Source organism: Alternaria arborescens (genome assembly GCF_004154835.1).
Source record: "Alternaria arborescens strain FERA 675 chromosome Unknown contig_3, whole genome shotgun sequence".
Taxonomy (NCBI): Eukaryota; Fungi; Ascomycota; class Dothideomycetes; order Pleosporales; family Pleosporaceae; genus Alternaria; species Alternaria arborescens.
Genome location: NW_021167858.1, coordinates 553,397 through 569,577, shown reverse-complemented (window position 1 = coordinate 569,577; position 16,181 = coordinate 553,397). Strand labels below are relative to the sequence as shown.

The 16,181-nt window shown below is 52.7% G+C and overlaps 5 protein-coding genes across 5 annotated transcripts; 2 read left to right on the top strand and 3 right to left on the bottom strand.

Annotated features, from left to right (window-relative positions):
- Positions 1-596: 596 nt before the first annotated feature.
- Positions 597-3,066, bottom strand: AA0111_g1647 (hypothetical protein; the record flags this gene model as incomplete). The annotated part of the gene is made up of 3 exons (XM_028647329.1): positions 597-1,631; positions 1,684-2,773; positions 2,825-3,066. The coding sequence occupies 3 exons, from the start codon at positions 3,064-3,066 to the stop codon at positions 597-599; spliced, it is 2,367 nt and encodes a 788-aa protein (XP_028510660.1).
- Positions 3,067-4,744: 1,678 nt separating this feature from the next.
- On the bottom strand, positions 4,745-7,523 carry AA0111_g1646 (Beta-mannosidase B; the record flags this gene model as incomplete). The annotated part of the gene is made up of 5 exons (XM_028647328.1): positions 4,745-5,509; positions 5,602-5,837; positions 5,888-6,005; positions 6,062-7,322; positions 7,381-7,523. 5 exons carry the CDS (start codon positions 7,521-7,523, stop codon positions 4,745-4,747), a joined length of 2,523 nt encoding a protein of 840 aa, XP_028510661.1.
- An 897-nt stretch (positions 7,524-8,420) lies between these two features.
- AA0111_g1645 (hypothetical protein) lies at positions 8,421-9,645 on the bottom strand (the record flags this gene model as incomplete). Its single annotated transcript, XM_028647327.1, has 3 exons — positions 8,421-8,704; positions 8,759-9,290; positions 9,337-9,645. The coding sequence occupies 3 exons, from the start codon at positions 9,643-9,645 to the stop codon at positions 8,421-8,423; spliced, it is 1,125 nt and encodes a 374-aa protein (XP_028510662.1).
- Positions 9,646-11,158: 1,513 nt separating this feature from the next.
- AA0111_g1644 (Ceramide very long chain fatty acid hydroxylase) lies at positions 11,159-12,434 on the top strand (the record flags this gene model as incomplete). Its single annotated transcript, XM_028647326.1, has 3 exons — positions 11,159-11,934; positions 11,983-12,231; positions 12,281-12,434. 3 exons carry the CDS (start codon positions 11,159-11,161, stop codon positions 12,432-12,434), a joined length of 1,179 nt encoding a protein of 392 aa, XP_028510663.1.
- Positions 12,435-13,015: 581 nt separating this feature from the next.
- On the top strand, positions 13,016-14,843 carry AA0111_g1643 (hypothetical protein; the record flags this gene model as incomplete). The annotated part of the gene is made up of 3 exons (XM_028647325.1): positions 13,016-13,668; positions 13,720-14,037; positions 14,090-14,843. 3 exons carry the CDS (start codon positions 13,016-13,018, stop codon positions 14,841-14,843), a joined length of 1,725 nt encoding a protein of 574 aa, XP_028510656.1.
- Between the last annotated feature and the right edge of the window lie 1,338 nt (positions 14,844-16,181).

Below are 16,181 nucleotides of genomic sequence, written 5' to 3'. Positions count from 1 at the left end.
AAAAAGGGGACATCTACATGCGGATCCGCCTCCATGGCCTGGACGTGCCAGCCAGCCTTACTTTCCATCCGTGCAACTGTGTAAGGATGTGGCAGATCGACAAGAACGAGAAATAAAGCGACTTCGGGAGAACAATGCTAGAAGCCGCTGATCTATCTATAATCCGTGTAAATCATCCTTTGCTCCGAACAGCAGCCTGAACCCTGAACTGCCATGTGTGTGTGTATATGAAACCAGGGGGTAAAGGGTAGTCCTTGTGCTAAATGTTCCGCTTGTTGTTCGGTTTCACTGCCGGCTGTTGCATATTGCTACTTCTTTCTGGGAGCTTTCGTATATGCGATCGAGTTGCTAGGCAATATCCCGGTGGCTATGCGTCGTCCGGTCGGCTCCGGCATCGTCAGTCGCACAAAGTCGTCTTGGCGCATCTTCATCAAGACTGACAGCGCATATGTGCTGCGCACACGCGGACCTGCGTTCCTACGCTAGAGTATAGTCTCGAATGCTGCCTATGCGGTATGTGCTGTCCAGACTTAGGCAAACATTGAATACTGAAACGATCGACAGGAGTGTTAATGCAACGCTCCCTGATGGTCTCTTTAGTTTCCATGCATCCAACAGGCCCCCTGCGCCCCAGAGTCCTGTGCCGCACTTGCAAACTCATAGTCCCCACCAAGCCCAAACGGCGTCTCTAGCATATCCGGTAAATTGGTATCCCACATCATATCATCCCAAAAGTTGTTCAAGATCGTCGGATCGTTCCCGGCGTTGGCCCAGGTAGGTGTTGCTGGGTTGTAATGTCCGAATGCGGAGGGATGATGTTGTCCGTAAGCGACTGGGTGGGTGTTGAGCATCGTCGGCGCGGCCGACGTGCCCGGGACAGGGAAATGAGTGTGGGCATGCGGGTGAGGTTGCTGTTGTCGATATTGCTGGGGATGGGGAATGTGTGGCATAGCGGTCTGACTCTGATGGGATAGTGTCGATACATTCGTCTTGTATGCGGCGTAGAGGCGGGTGACTGCATCGCCACTTCGTTTAGCTGCAATACTCCAGTCCTTGACTGTTTCAAAAAATGTAAGTGCTGTTTCGACACTGGCTTTCCATTTCTCAACCTCTTCCGGTATGCTGGTATCGCTGAACAATGAAACCAGAGGTACCATGCAGGCTTGGAAGCAAAACCATACTGCGTTCCAACCTGAGATGAGATCGGGCATGCATTCGTGGCTGATTTCTTCGATTGTCTTCGATGCAATGAGTCGACATTTGCCCACTGCGAGCTTCTCGTCCGCGCTGAGGGCAACCCAAGGAGAGCGCCGTAGTGCTGCAGTAAGCAGGATTGGACGATGGAGGATGATACGAATGTTCTGGAAGCGCCACTTCATAACCAGTCTGGTTCGCCGAAGAAACTCTGGACACGGCTCGTCAGGGTTGGAGAGAATCGATGGCAGTTCCTCATGCCACTTCACAATCTGTGCGTCGTAGCTAGCGGTTTCTGAGGGGGAAAGCAGAGGAGACTCGACGAGCCGATCCTGTATCCTAGTAGCGATCTGACAAAATGCTGAAGCGTGCACTAGAGGCAGGATCTTGAGTTGCTCGATGTACTGAGGGCTGTTGGGTGGTGGTATTGCCTGGGACTGTGTTTGACGTCAGTAGTTATCGACTGCAGCATTCGTCAAGAAGGCTTACAGTGTTTGCGGCCGTTCCAGGCCTCAAGACAGTGATGGAAGGCCCCATTCTGCCCAACGAAGGTCGACCCGTCGTAGTAGAAGCCCAAGAATCCAGGCAAAACAAACTCCACCAGATGCGTCGTCTCATCTCCGGGGAAATAGAATCCTCTTCACCCGGTGCCATGAACTGCCTGCTCGCGTCACTGCGTTCCGAGTACTCACGATGTAAACCTAGCGCGGTAGCCATACGAAGCGTACCACCCATTAGGGAATGCGCTTCGTTCGGGCGGTTGAGATAGTGCATGTAGTATCCGCTCATAATGGCTAGAGCCTGAAGAACTTCTAGGTTGCCACTTCCGAACGACTCCAGAGACAGGTGCTGCCGAGATCGATTGAAGTAGACATAGTGTGCTTCGTTGTCTGCAGCTAGAGAGGCAAGCGACCCCAATGCAAAGACCATGTTCAGTAGCGCCAGCCATGCTGAGTCCTTGCGGTTGCCGTACAAGAACGTGGACCAAAACTTTCGCTCATCGATCATAGGACAGAAAGGATGCACGCGGTCAAAATAGCTTTCAATCAGCTCTTGACCATGCTCGGGAGACGGTAGGGCATCTGGCCTGCTGTCTGCTAACTCCGGTGGCGGAGAGCCTGCGCGGCTTGGCAGCGCAGTCTCCTGGCTGTTGTGTGCGATGAGCGAACGCGTCTGGGGTGCACATCGTACAATAACCTTTAGTGCCGCTGTGATAGAAGAGATGCCAACATAAGAGGATAGGCGGTCGACGGACATTGATAGTCCATTTACATCGTCGGAGATGCCTTGGACACGGAGCTGGTGCTTCCGTGCCTCGTCCCAGTAAGGATCTTCAGGCGGAGCCTGCTCGAGCGCTTCCAAGCTTTCGGCTCCATCAGATCCAACCTGCACGTCCGACAGCGTTTGCGAGTCGGCCGCCGACGGCGATGTCGTTGAGTGAATCGCACTGGAGGAGAGAGCTAGTTCTAGCAGTTCCTCGCGTGGGAGACTAGCCAGCGACTCCAGGTTCTTTACTCCATACAACTTTGTGAGGATGGTCTTGTACTGTTCAATATTGTTGGAAAGCTTGTCGACTAGTCTACCAAACTAATTAGCCCGACCCGTTTTGATAGTGTTCTAGAATACTCACTTTCTGCTAGGCACAACTCGTTGTGCAGGCTTCGAATAGCCACATGCCTCAGGGTGTTGGTACCATTGGCACTGTCCACAAGGTTGTGAACCGTCACATCGAATCTTGCGTCGTCTGCATTCGACACATGCGTTGCTGGTTGATATGCGCCGTGAGCCTGGTGGGCGTGATGGTTTCCCCGCGCTGTCACTGTCTGCTCCGGGTGACCGCATTCCCACGGACGACTGGAAGGTATGAAACATGTTGCAGTGACCTCGGTGGTAAGTCGGCAACGTGCTTCAGAGCCGCAACTCAAGAAAGAAGAACAGGTATTTCAGACCAGAAGTGTCAGACGACCCTGCATCCAGGTGCCAGGTCAAGGAGGAGAGTCGGTCAAATATGTCGTGACAAGAAGGCGATGACCAGAATGATGGTACAAAGTACCAGTGGTGGTACGTTCAGGGACCAATATAACAAGAATCGGAACTAAAAGGTCGACGAACCGGGATCGATATATCAGAGACGCTCGGTAGTGCAGTTTGAGCAGTGCATACCACCTGCAGCCTGAATCAAATAAGATGCACAGAGGCAAAACGTAACGTAGGTGCGTCTGGTTCCCAGGCATGTGCCGTCATAATCCTGCAGAAGCTTGTGGTATACTCGGCGCGGAAGCTAACAGCAAGTCGCAGGGCCCGGGCGACGAAAAGGCATTCCAGAGTGGACATTCGAGAGGGTATAATCCCCGCATTATAGCCCACAGCACCCCTGTTTGCATGCAGCAGGGCTGACTGGTGGAGCGAGAGGGAGAGGAGAGAAAAAAAGGGCAGGCGACCGTTGAGACGGGCGGACGGGAAAGGATTGCGTCTTTCGCGAGGGGAGGGGGCCAAGCGAAATTGGAGTCAAAGATGGGGCGTGCCGCTACCGACGGCTTCGAAAAGGGTTCCAGAAGAGATCGCGCACGACATTACCATTTTAGAGCGCTACGCCATGCGACTGACATGAAGCAGCCTGTTTTTTTCTCGCTCTGGCTGCGGCAGCACTACTGCACGTCGTTTCAGCGAGTGCGGATCATCCTTCCCGCCACGATCAAGCAGCGCGCACCCTCGATCGCATGGGCGCAGGTGGGCATGGATTGCGTGCCTATGTTAGAGGCGTGATATGTGTGTGTGTGGGCCTCTGGAGAGGGTGGTGCGATGCGAACCTAAATCACAAACCCTAACGTCGAACACATGCTTTCGGGTGAGATGTACCCGACCTATGAAGGACGGCCGTTACAGGCAAGCCGCGTTGCAGGCGTAGAGGAACGACAACCATGCGACATACTCGCTACCGCCGCCTTCTGCCGACATATCACCAGTGAAAAACCCATACCAGCGTCCGGGTCGCGAGCCAGTGTGGGCCGAGAAGCTCAAAAACCCACCGAACGCTGCTGCGTGCTCGCTGCGAACCGGCTTTGCGTGATGGCATGCGGCTAGGTTGCATTTGCCTGCACCCTCTACCCCATGCAGGGCAGTTCCAGCCAATGCTGTAGAGCGCTGGGCGGCGCCATTTAATTAACCCTGGAAATTCAGCATGTTCGATAGATACGTTCATATCCAGGGCTTGGCATATACATGACGATGGACCTATAGCAGCCTCACATATACCCTTCGGTCCAAACTCTACTCGACAATGCCTGGTTATTACGCAGTGCGATCCCACACCTTTGGTCCTTGCCTATATTCGCCGTGTTCCAAAGTTTATGTCGCGACATACGAACTCGAGCCGATGAGCTAGTCGACGCTCTTGATGATCAAGGACTTGTTGTACTTGCGCGTCAGCATGCGCTGAACATACCTCTAACTACATGTACTTGCATTCACACGTTATGCCCCACAAAGCGGTCATCCTGCTTCCACATCATCCAAGCAACTCCACATTCCGAATCCTGCGAGCTGACGCCTAATCTTTGCCCAAATATGTCCACCTCAACGGTTCATCCTGCTTGCCCAAGCCCCTTACCTTGATGATCTGCTCATCTCCAGGCACCACATCTATAGCACTGTCGTGTACAAGGACGCCTGAACGTTCCTCGAAGACTAGGCCTTTAGTCGGTTTCTGGGCCTTGACCACAATAGTCTCACCCTTCGGTATGACTTCCAAGCCGCGGTCCCTGAACTCGAGATACTTGAGTGGCTGGGGCCAATCGACATCGCGAGACACAATTTCGCCATCGACCCATATGCGAACGGCTAGGACATGCGGCTCTTCGTTCCGGTTGTCGATGGTACCTGAGAGGACGTCGGTCGTTCCGTTCGGTACGAGCCTGATATCCTTCTTGACGATCTTCGTTTTAATCTCCTTGCCGCTCTCAACGCTAATATATCGCAATTCAACGGTTGCTGTCACTTCCTCCAGTTTCTGACTCGCCACCCAGACTTCGTAGTCGCTAGTCTTGGGTACTCTGGCATGTACTACGCTCCAATCAAAGTGCGCCCGTTTGACTGCAACGGCGATGGGGGCAAGGACTCTGCGCATAGCGTAGTAGGCCGGTTTCTTGCGCTGGAAGTAATCGACGATAGACCACGAAGTGACTGGCCAGCAGTCGTTGAGCTGCCAGACGAGTGCACCACCACAATGCCTGTTTTGACCCCACTGTCGTCTCCACCCCCTGTAGCCGAACATTAGTGCTTCGGCTTGAGATAGCTGTGTTAGGTGGATGAACGACTATTCGCTGTTAGTACCTATACCGGCTATATTGCGGCCCACTTAGTCATAGTTCCCGACCATGAACCGGGTAACCGTCGGACGGCACATACCTCTAGATCAGTCTTGGTGCGGAAGTTCTCCACCAAATACGTGGCTATCCTCCGCTCATGTCCGTCCGCTTTATTATGGAAATCAAGCATGTGGCTTTGCGGGTACAACTGAGAAGGATCAGTGCAGTAGTACTTGATCGTGTCGATATGTGGGAATGCTTCCATGCCGAATTCGCTGTTGAAGCGGCCGCCTAGCGTATCGAAAATCTGGTATTTTTCCTGTGTGCCATGCCATACTGCATACGTCGTAAGTATAATATATGTGACGCAATGTGGATATTGTTACCGTTCCATTGATGCATGTCACCCACTGTGGGGTTTGACGTCTTAAGGCCGTCACCCCATGGTGATCCTGGATGGTATGGAACATGTGGACTTTCCGCCGCAACAACGTCAGGCAGTAGCTGTAGATAGTGCTGTCAGCGTAATTGTAATTGCTAAACGCACGATACGCACGCACCTTTTCGTATATGTATCGAGCCGGAAAGTCAGTCTTGAGCCAGTTCTCTGGATTCTTGTCCTCGTAATCGTATGTCAAGCCATACGACTCCTGCACCTGGTAGTCCTCGTTATTTCCGGCATAGATGATGATGGAAGGGTGATGTCGCAGTCTGGTGACGTTTGCGGTGCACTCTTCCTTGATTGATCGCAGGATGTCCGGAAAGGCGGGATAATTGCCGCAGCCAAACATGAAATCTTGCCACACCAGGACACCGAGTTCATCGCAGATGTCATAGAAGATGTCTTCTTCCCAGATGCCGCCACCCCAGATTCTGATCATTATCTGATAACCATCAACCATCATCTCGAGCCATTTACGATATTTTTCTTCGGTCACACGTGGAGTAAAAGAGTCGGCAGGAATCCAGTCCGAGCCACCACAAAAGACATCAACGCCGTTGACCCGGAAGTAGAAGCTGTTTCCAATAGTATCTGGCTCCTGTATGAGTTCGCCTTTCCGAAAACCTGTTCGACGTGACGTTTGATGTGTCTCTGCTCCATTCGTGAGAACCGTTGCAGTAACGGTATACAAAGGCTGCTCGCCATAACCATGGGGGTACCACAACTTCGGGCTGCTGACATGGAAATCCACTTTGGCCACACCCTCGCTAATCTTTGCAGTCTCCCTAAAGACTCGTTGATCTCCATCGAATACATCAAAGCTAACGCTGTCTGCAGACGGTCCTTCCACAGTAGCAGAAATCGTTCCCCGGACTGATTTTAGGCTATCATCGAGTTTGTAGTCGACTCTCAGATCCTTGGCCCTTGCCTGGTAGGTTTCCAGTCGCACTTCACGCCAGGGACCGCACGTGTTCAGAATTGGGCCCCAATCCCAGCCCCAATGGTACTGAGCTTTCCTCACTGCAAGCCTTGCCATATCGCCATTGAATCCAACCCATCTGTGGTCTGGGTACTTTTCCTTGATCTTGATGGCCTCCAGACGGGCAGATGCAAAGTCGATCTCCAAAGTGTTCGTGCTCTCAGAATTGAGCTTCTTAGTCACATCGAGGCGATGCGGGACGAACATGTTGTCGCTCTCGAGGATAGTCTCTCCATTGAGCTTGACTGTAGCGAATGTGTCCAGACCGTCGAAGGCAAGCACATGTGTAATACCTTCTTTTGCTTCCTGTACCTTGGGCAGCTCAACCTTATATGTCCATACCTTGTCTGCCACCCACTCTGCGTCAAGCTCATTGAAGCCCAGGAAAGGATCCGGAATTCTGACTCGTTTGTCAGTTTGTGCAAAACGCTTCCGACTCCTGGAACGTCGAGACATACTTGCCGTGGTCCATCAAGTCCAGGTGAACATTTGTCGGAACCTTGTTGACCGACATCCAAGCACCATCAGCAGTATCATCAGCCTGCTTGAAGGTCCAACCCTTCGAAAGCACGTGAGCGCTCAGAGCTTGTGCTTTTGCCATGATGGATGAAGTTCAAGATGGTAATGACCGATCGAACCTCCTGCCAGCCCTTAGAAATCGCTGCCTGAGACTACCAATTAGCGGGGTAAGCACCACCACCACTGGGGACGCCCTTTCTTCTTGAATGACGACTGGACATTTGTCTACCATGCTAAATCAGACAATTGACTTGGCCGGAGCATGTGGTGCCGCGTTGAGCTCCATCGAGCCGTTCGTAGCACCGTGATGTGGTCCGTAAAGGGTATGCGGAGAAGCTGGCCCGCGCCCAAAGCGGCTAGCAAGCCGCCTATTGTGGATCTGATGTCGGAAGATATGACCCTGAGCCGCAGTTCAGCCGTCAGAAGGCCACAAGGTGCGGGTACAGAGGGTGAATTGCAAGATGAGATCGGTCTCCGTTGTTCCGTGCCATATGGAGAAGTTGGGTAGAACATTGGAGGAGCGACGGCAGTGTTCCGAGTGGTCAAGCTCCACGCAACGTGGGGTACTTCTGCCAGAGCAACCTTATGTTGCTGAGTACGTAGGCTATAATCGCTTTGTAAAATCTTACCTGGTACCTTACCAACAGCACCTTAAGCAGCTTCCAGTTACCCGGAAGGCGCAGGTCTTAAATCTGACAACACGAATTCTGCCGCACCACTACCTGGTCATGCATTTGGTCGCTCACCAACATGTGGCCTATAGCAGACCCCTCTCTGCATGCGACTGTGCTGCAAAGAGGGAATGATCTGGGGGGAAAGTATTGGATTGAGATGCTTAAGAGACAATTGGCGAAAAGAGGAAGGGGTATAAAACTGGGACTGCCGCAAGACTTCCACCTCGCTCCACGTACGACCAACAAACAACACCAGCAATGAGGCTTCCGAACCCCATGAACGACAAAGCGTGACTACAGTCTTGCTACCAGAAGTGTGAAGCTGATGTCACGGCCACCACAACCAAAATAAACGCAAATGGATTACCACCTAACTTTGACATCCTCGACGCAGCACTTCTCTTTGCCATTTCACTCCTGGATTTCATCATCATCGTAGCTTGTTTGTCGACTCTGCCTTGCTGCGCTAACTGAAGCATTTCCTCTCGGCTCGTTGAGAGGATCGTCGTCGAACGCGCACCGGGACAGAAGACCACTTCGAATCCAGCTCCGGAGGGGATGATGAAGGTTGAAGTCTGATCATCGAACGCTGTTCTGGTTGTTAGCCTTGCTCCGTTGATTGAATTACGAGGGGATCACATACCAAAGCTGTATGCGTCAGGACAGACTGCCTTGACGCTTTTGGAGTACTCGCTTGGCTTACACGCGCTCGCAGAGTTGTATTCTCCTGTACAGCAGTCTTCAGGTCGATTGTTCTTTGCACATGCAGAGAAGCAAGGATTGAACTGTGGCCGTTGGATGTTGTCGTCAGGATACGGATATACGCCATCGCCAGGCTTCTCAGGGGGGTTCTGTTGCAAATCCCATGGACACCATTTAGAGATCTTATTCTTATCAACCTTTTGATCAAAGGGCAATGGGTAGGAGGTATTCGTGCGTAAGAAGTCAGGGTATTCGGGATAGGGATTGTAGCCTTGGGAAGCTAGCAGTCCATCCGTGCCTTGGCAGGATGGGTTGGTAAGGTTCGGAGGAATATCATCGAGCGTGACGTTCTCGAGCGGCTGGAGTACGATTGCCATGGGGACGTTGTAGCCATCGACAAGCGAGATGTCGTAGTATGTATGTCCATCCCCAGCATCCAACGTGAACTCGGCAAGCGAGACGGGAACGTCCCCCTACATCTGAGTCAGCGGTGTATCAATATAGAGCGTAATAACATACCCCGACTTGACAATTCAAGGCGCCATTGCAGTCGCCGGATCCACAAGCCTTTCCGCGACCCGATTCAGCAGCGGTGCCGTCACTGTTGAACGTACAATTCGTCCTACCCCAGACGCGACCCTGCCAATCCTCTGACACAGTCTGGTTTTTCGTCTCCCCAGGTTCAAGCTTGAAGCCATTCTCTGCAGGACCTGTACCGGACTGCGTTGAGATACCAGGCCAGATGGTCTCGGGACAACGGTTCGTCACTAACAAGGGCGTGATGTCCAGTTTTCTCCGATTGGCTTTCCAGGGTGCCTTTTGTGCCATGTGGTGGAAAGCGTCAGCCATAGGCAACGCACTCAGGCACAATACGGTGCATAGCTGAGTGATAGAATAATGGTTTATAGGCTGGGTATGACCCCTGCTGGACTCGAAGGTAGACATTGCAGGATGCGACTGCGCACAGCGGATGCGCAATCACAGGACGAGTGCTCGTAGTAGGGAATGGCCGCTAGGTATAAGATGAGAGGATATAGACCTGTTAAGCGTCGTCGTAGAGGTATGTAGATGTGCTTGAGGTTGTGGAGGTACAGATGATAAGGCTGGGAACGGGGGTGAGGTCAAGGGCCAGGGCCCTGTACCAAAAGCAAGGCACATATCGAGGGACTGGCTCCTGTTGGATGCTGTGAAGGAGTCGCGACTTGGTAACGGCCAGTGACGCAATATCGTCTTTCTACCCCTGGCAGACAAGGGTCCAGCAAGGCTGGCGGACAGCCTCACAGCCTGTCATTGGCGTCCACGCGAATGCTTTCAAAACGGCGGGCCGATATGTTGGTGGCTTGTTCGACGTTGAAAATCATCGACGTGTATACATGTCTTGCCAGGACACGTAAAGCCGCTCAGGTGACCTGAAGCTGGTCAATGCTGCAGAAATGTCTTTTGGTGTTCCACCCAAAGGCAGCCTTACCCCGTACAAGGGAATCGATAAACACCCTGCCGGCATTTGACTTTGCCTCTTTGTTACAGCAATGCATGTCGAAGTAGCATATACAACTAAGAAGTCTACGGTTCTGTCCACGACAGAAAATATTCTTGTTGAAGCCTACGTCGACTGCCGCAACATCTGCACCCAGGTATCTGTTTAGAGTTTCCTTTTCGTGGAATGGCTCGAATACTTTAACGGATTTAGATGTAATGCGTCGTAGGTGTGGTAGTCGCGAGGCACGTTCACATGGAAGCGATGCGAAGTCGCATGTGATTTAGGGTGCTGCCTGCAGTTATTCGGACGAAACAGAAGTGATTCGACTATGGGCACATGGAGAGCGCTAGAAAAGACCGTGCCCAATCAGAAACTACCACGGCAATCTCCAGGCCAAGGGAAATTGCATCTCCTTTCCGCAAACTGAGATTTCGTGGTGGCATCTCGGTCTCGGAGGTGGGAAGGCGAAGATGCCGGTCTCGCCACATTAGCTGCGGGTGGTGAGATCTGCGAGGCGAGCGATGCGGCTTGGCTCTCCTGACAATTAACTGGAACTCTTACAGACTGCTATATTGCCCTCTGCACACACACGCGCGCATTGTATTGTTTATACTCTGCGCATCCTCCCACCCTATACGCTCCTTCTCTACCCCGAACTGGTCTTCTACCACGCCACAGTTTTCCATCCCTGGCTTCCGCGTTGTTGTCGCCACGCAACTGTAGCTGACCACCACACCGCTGATACTTTGTCTTTGGATTACACACCGCTTCACATAATTACTTAACGATTACCTCTCACCGTTCACGTACTGCGAAGAACCTGCCACCTTTACTGTAGAGTTCATGTCGACAACCACCACAATGCCCGGTCGCACCCTTCCGACGATTCCGACCGCCGAGGTACGCAAGCACAACAACGAAGAGTCGTGCTATGTCACCATTGGCACCAAGGTCTACGATGTTACCGACTTCCTTGAGGGCCATCCCGGTGGTCCCGAGTTCATCCTGGAATACGCTGGCAAGGATGTAGAAGCCATTCTGAAGGACGAGATCTCTCATACACATTCCGATTCGGCCTACGAGATCCTTGAAGAGAGCCTTGTGGGCTTCATGGCTACCGAGCCTGTCCTCAATGGCGCAGTGAAGAGCTCGAACCCTGCGGAAATTGTACCTCTGCCACCCACCGAAGTGGGTACACTGGAGCTCAAGGGCATGGAACAGAACGGCAAGCCGCTGTACGCCGCAACCGGCATGTCGTCTGCGGAAGACCTCTCCAAAGAGACTGACCCCACCATGGACTACAAGCAGCACAAGTTCCTGGACCTGAACAAGCCGCTCTTGATGCAGGTCTTCTTCGGTGGCTTCAGCAAAGACTTTTACCTAGAGCAAGTGCACCGACCGCGTCACTACAAGGGAGGCGACTCTGCGCCATTGTTCGGTAACTTCTTGGAGCCGCTTAGCAAGACGCCATGGTGGATCGTACCATCGCTGTGGTGGCCTTGCGTTGCAGTCGGAACAGCTGTAGCGTTCGGTGGACTGTCATCTACCATGGAACTGGCGGGATACTGGGCTTTTGGGCTGGGTTTCTGGACCATTATCGAATACGTTCTGCACAGGTGCTTGTTCCATCTCGATGAGTAAGTTCTCTGCCTCTCACACATCCAACATGTTCTAACAACAAGCAGCCACCTTCCCGACAACCGCTTCGCTATCACCCTGCACTTCCTCCTTCACGGCATCCACCACTACCTTCCTATGGACAGGTACAGGCTCGTCATGCCACCTACGCTCTTCGTCGTCCTCGCGGCGCCTTTCTGGAAATTCGCACACGCAGTCATCTTCTGGAACTGGTACGCTGCTTTGGCTGCTTACTGTGGTGGTATCTTTGGATACACCTGCTACGACATGACACACTACTTCCTCCACCACCAGAAGTATGTATACGCAAAAGTTACGTTCAAGAACCTCACTAACATCTCAAAGGCTACCCCCTTACTACCAACAATTGAAGAAGTACCACCTCGCGCATCACTTCGCAGACTACCAGAACGGTTTCGGTGTCACGAGCCGCTTCTGGGACCGCATCTTCGGCACTGAGCTTGAGATGGGACCTTCCAAGGTCATCAAGTCGAGCTAAATTGATGAGGTTCCTATTAGACTTTTGTTATCAGACACCCACCTGTCACTACGTTGTCAAGACCAGCATTGCGAGAAGGCGTTTAGTGCGTCTGCGAGACCATTTTGGGTCCAAGCAGCTTGATTTTTGCAGATATATTCATGACACACTACCCTATATAATAGTAATGCCAACAATCTTATGATTCCTCAGTCACTATTCCTCTCCAGCACTTTGCCGTGCACGTGAATCGTTGCCTGCAGGTTCCCGATTAGTCATGCAAGGCTCTTGCCAAGACCCCTCTCCAACTTTTCAAGTTGCGACGCCTAGGCCATCCCTCCGCTCTCCACCTCACCCACCCACTAACAACTGAACGGCATCCACAAAGCTTCAATCAAGCACACGTTTGTCGAGTGCAGTTGACTCAAGAGGTCTTACGGAAATCGTCCGCAGTGACATCTACTACGTCCGTTCGATATCGCAATTGAATCAATACTTGAGCCCGTGCTCGCCATCAACAACAACACATCGCCTTTTGCAGTGACATCGCGCATCACTTCCTACCAGCTACACTTATCGAGAGCTAGGAAACCGCCACCGACATGTCTACCCAGGCCGCAGTCGAAGCCCTCCTTGAGGAGACGGCCCGCGAGGTCGAGATGAAGGACGCCGAGCGCACCGCCAGCAGCGAGGCGCGCGACACCGACAGCCGCCGCGACGACCGCCATTCAGACCGCCGAGACCGTCGCGATAGGAGCCGAGACCGTGGGGACCGTCATCGTGAGTCCAATGGAGACCGGCGACGAAGCCGCGACAGAGACCACCGCCGAAGAGACGGAAGCCGTCCTCGTTCAAGCAAAGGTGCTGACACAGATGAAGACCGTGATAGGCCCCGCCGCAGCAGCTCGCGCGACCGCCGTGGAGGTCGTGGAGGCCGTGACCGTGGAGGCGACTTCTATAGCGGTGGAGGTCGTCCGCGTTCCCGCTCCCCTCGCGACCGTGGCAACGATAGGTACCGCGATAGGTCGCGCGACCGCCGTCCCCGCAACGGTGGTGATGAGCGCCGCAACAGCCGTCGCAATGCCACCCCGCCCGAGCCCGAGGTCACCGAAGACGACCGCGACAAGCGCACCATCTTCGTCCAGCAGATCTCTCAGCGCGCTGAGACCCGCCACTTGCGCACCTTCTTCGAGAGGGTTGGCCCTGTTGTCGAAGCTCAGATCGTCAAGGACCGAGTTACTGGCCGGTCCAAGGGGTAAGTACTTGCTTCACTACGACCAGACAAGCATGCTGACAGTCCTTCTAGCGTCGGCTACGTTGAGTTCAAGGATGAAGCGTCTGTTCCCCAAGCACTGGAGCTGACTGGCCAGAAACTGAAGGGTGTTCCCATCATTGCCCAGCTTACTGAAGCAGAGAAGAACCGTGCTGCTCGTCCCTCTGAGGGTGGTGCTGCCCCCGGTGCCAACGGCGCCCCTTTCCACCGTCTCTACGTTGGCAACATACACTTCAGTGTCACCGAGAAGGATCTCCAGGAGATCTTCGAGCCTTTCGGTGAGCTTGAGCAGGTCATCCTCCAGCGCGATGAGATGAATCCTGGCCGATCCAAGGGATATGGGTTCGTTCAGTAAGTTGTTCACACGTCCACCCTGCATGCTATCATGGCTAACACATCTTAGATTCGTTGATCCTTCGCACGCTAAGAATGCTCTTGCAGAGATGAACGGTTTCGAGCTCGCTGGCCGCCAGATTCGCGTCGGTCTCGGCAATGACAAATTTACACCAGAATCGACCGCCAACCTCCTACGCACTTTCACTCAACAAGCACAATCCTACCAGGGCTCTGCTTTCAGTGGTGCCGGTGGCCGAGGCGCCTATGCTGGTGGTTCCGGTGGTGTCTTCGACCGTACCCACAGCAAGGACGACCGCGGTGTCAGCGGAGCCTCTGCGCTTGATGACACTGATGTCGCAGGAGTTAACTACAAGACTTATGACCGCAGCAGACTCATGGATGCTCTCGCTCGCCGCGACGTTCCCGACTCCAAGCAGGGCAGTCAGTCTGCCATGCCTACACCTACCACTCGCAAGCCTGCTGCCCCCGCCCCCGCCACTCCCATGGCTTCCAAATGCGTCAAGATCGAGAACGTCTTCGATGCTGACGAGGAACAACGTAACTGGGGCGACAATTGGGTCAAGGACCTTGAAGTCGAGATCAAGGCTGAGTGCGACAAGAAGTACGGCAAGGTCGTTCATATTGCTGTTGATGCCAACAGCGAAGGAGACGTCTTTGTTAAGTTTGACTCCGTTTCTGGTGGTGAGAAGGCTCTCCAAGGTCTTAATGGTCGCACGTTCAACAGCCGCACCATCCGCGCTTCGTACGTTGTCGATAAGATCTACAACTCCCTTTGGGGTGCTGCTGCAAGCAGGTTCTAGGCGATTGGTACGTTACAACTGTCATGAGATATGTGGTAGGTACTGCTGCTGGGCATACCCAATCACTCATGTGTACAGCATACCCCATGGGCTCATACGGTTTCTACACGGCTTATTCTCTTGGTTCACTCTTACGGTTATTATCACGGCACAGTCTTACACCTTCGGTACGCATGCATGGCGTTGACGGTATGGTACGGCTCTCTTTTCTTTCTTCTTCATTTTTTGGGTACCGGCCTTTGTGTCGTGCTAGCGAAAACATGCAACGTGCGGTGCTTCCAGTGGTGGAGGCTGCGTTGTTACCAACACATGAAGGATAAATAAGCGTTCAGAGGTACTATGGATGGAAATTTCGGTGGATATTGGGACGATAATGTCTGGGTGGATAATCAAGAAGGTTTTCTAGGCAGACGATGGGTGACAAGTTGGTGGACTATTGCTTGCTTCGGTACGTCTGTTGAGGAACACGGCCTTGTTCAGATCTCACGTTGGTCTCAGGTTACTCACAGACCGTCACACACCATCAGCATGGATCAGGAAGCGGAGGATTTATGGCTGCTAATAGCACATAGGACCAGCTCGTCTCTTCCTCTCCCTGGATGACTTGCCTGTCAATAATCATGTGTTTTAGATTCCTCGTTGCCTTGGCCTTGATTTAGAGTATGGGCATACTCTGGAGTGATTTGGCTGTGGTTTGACACTCTCTCCATTGCTGACCATTCTTCGCCTGACGTCGTGATAGGTTTCGATCGCATCAATGCCTTATAGCTAACTAGGACTTTCGAACCTCCATTCTCTTCGTCGCGCCACTGCTGCGTCGTGAATAGCTATCGTGCTTAACGTCAGGAAGAGTTAGTTCAAGCTTGCTTAAATTCGGATGCGACGCATGACGTCGCGATAAACATAACACAAGCGTGTGATACCTTGACAGACGGTGGGAATCGGTAGCTACCACAGTGGTGCGCCAAGGTAATTCCCTGGCTCGAGTGGATGTCATGTCAATGTGTTTGCATGACATCTCTTGCTTGGTTTCAAGGTCCATTCTTCTAGCTTAAGGGTAAAGCAAGGAAGAATGGAGTCATCTTGTCTGGAAGGCCCACACAGGCACGCAAGTTTGGCACAAGTAACCAGTTGACGTTAACCAGTAGAGCTTAAGGATGATTCTACAGAAAGTGGATTAGGTAGGTACGTTCTTCTAAAAGGGTGCTCATCGGATGCCAGGTCTTTGCGCTGTGTCCTTCTCCATTGTCATCACTACCCTTTCGGTGCAAATTGTGTATGCTGTACATAGCGCAGTAATTCACTCTCTACTACCATTACCCCATGGTGTTCAATTAC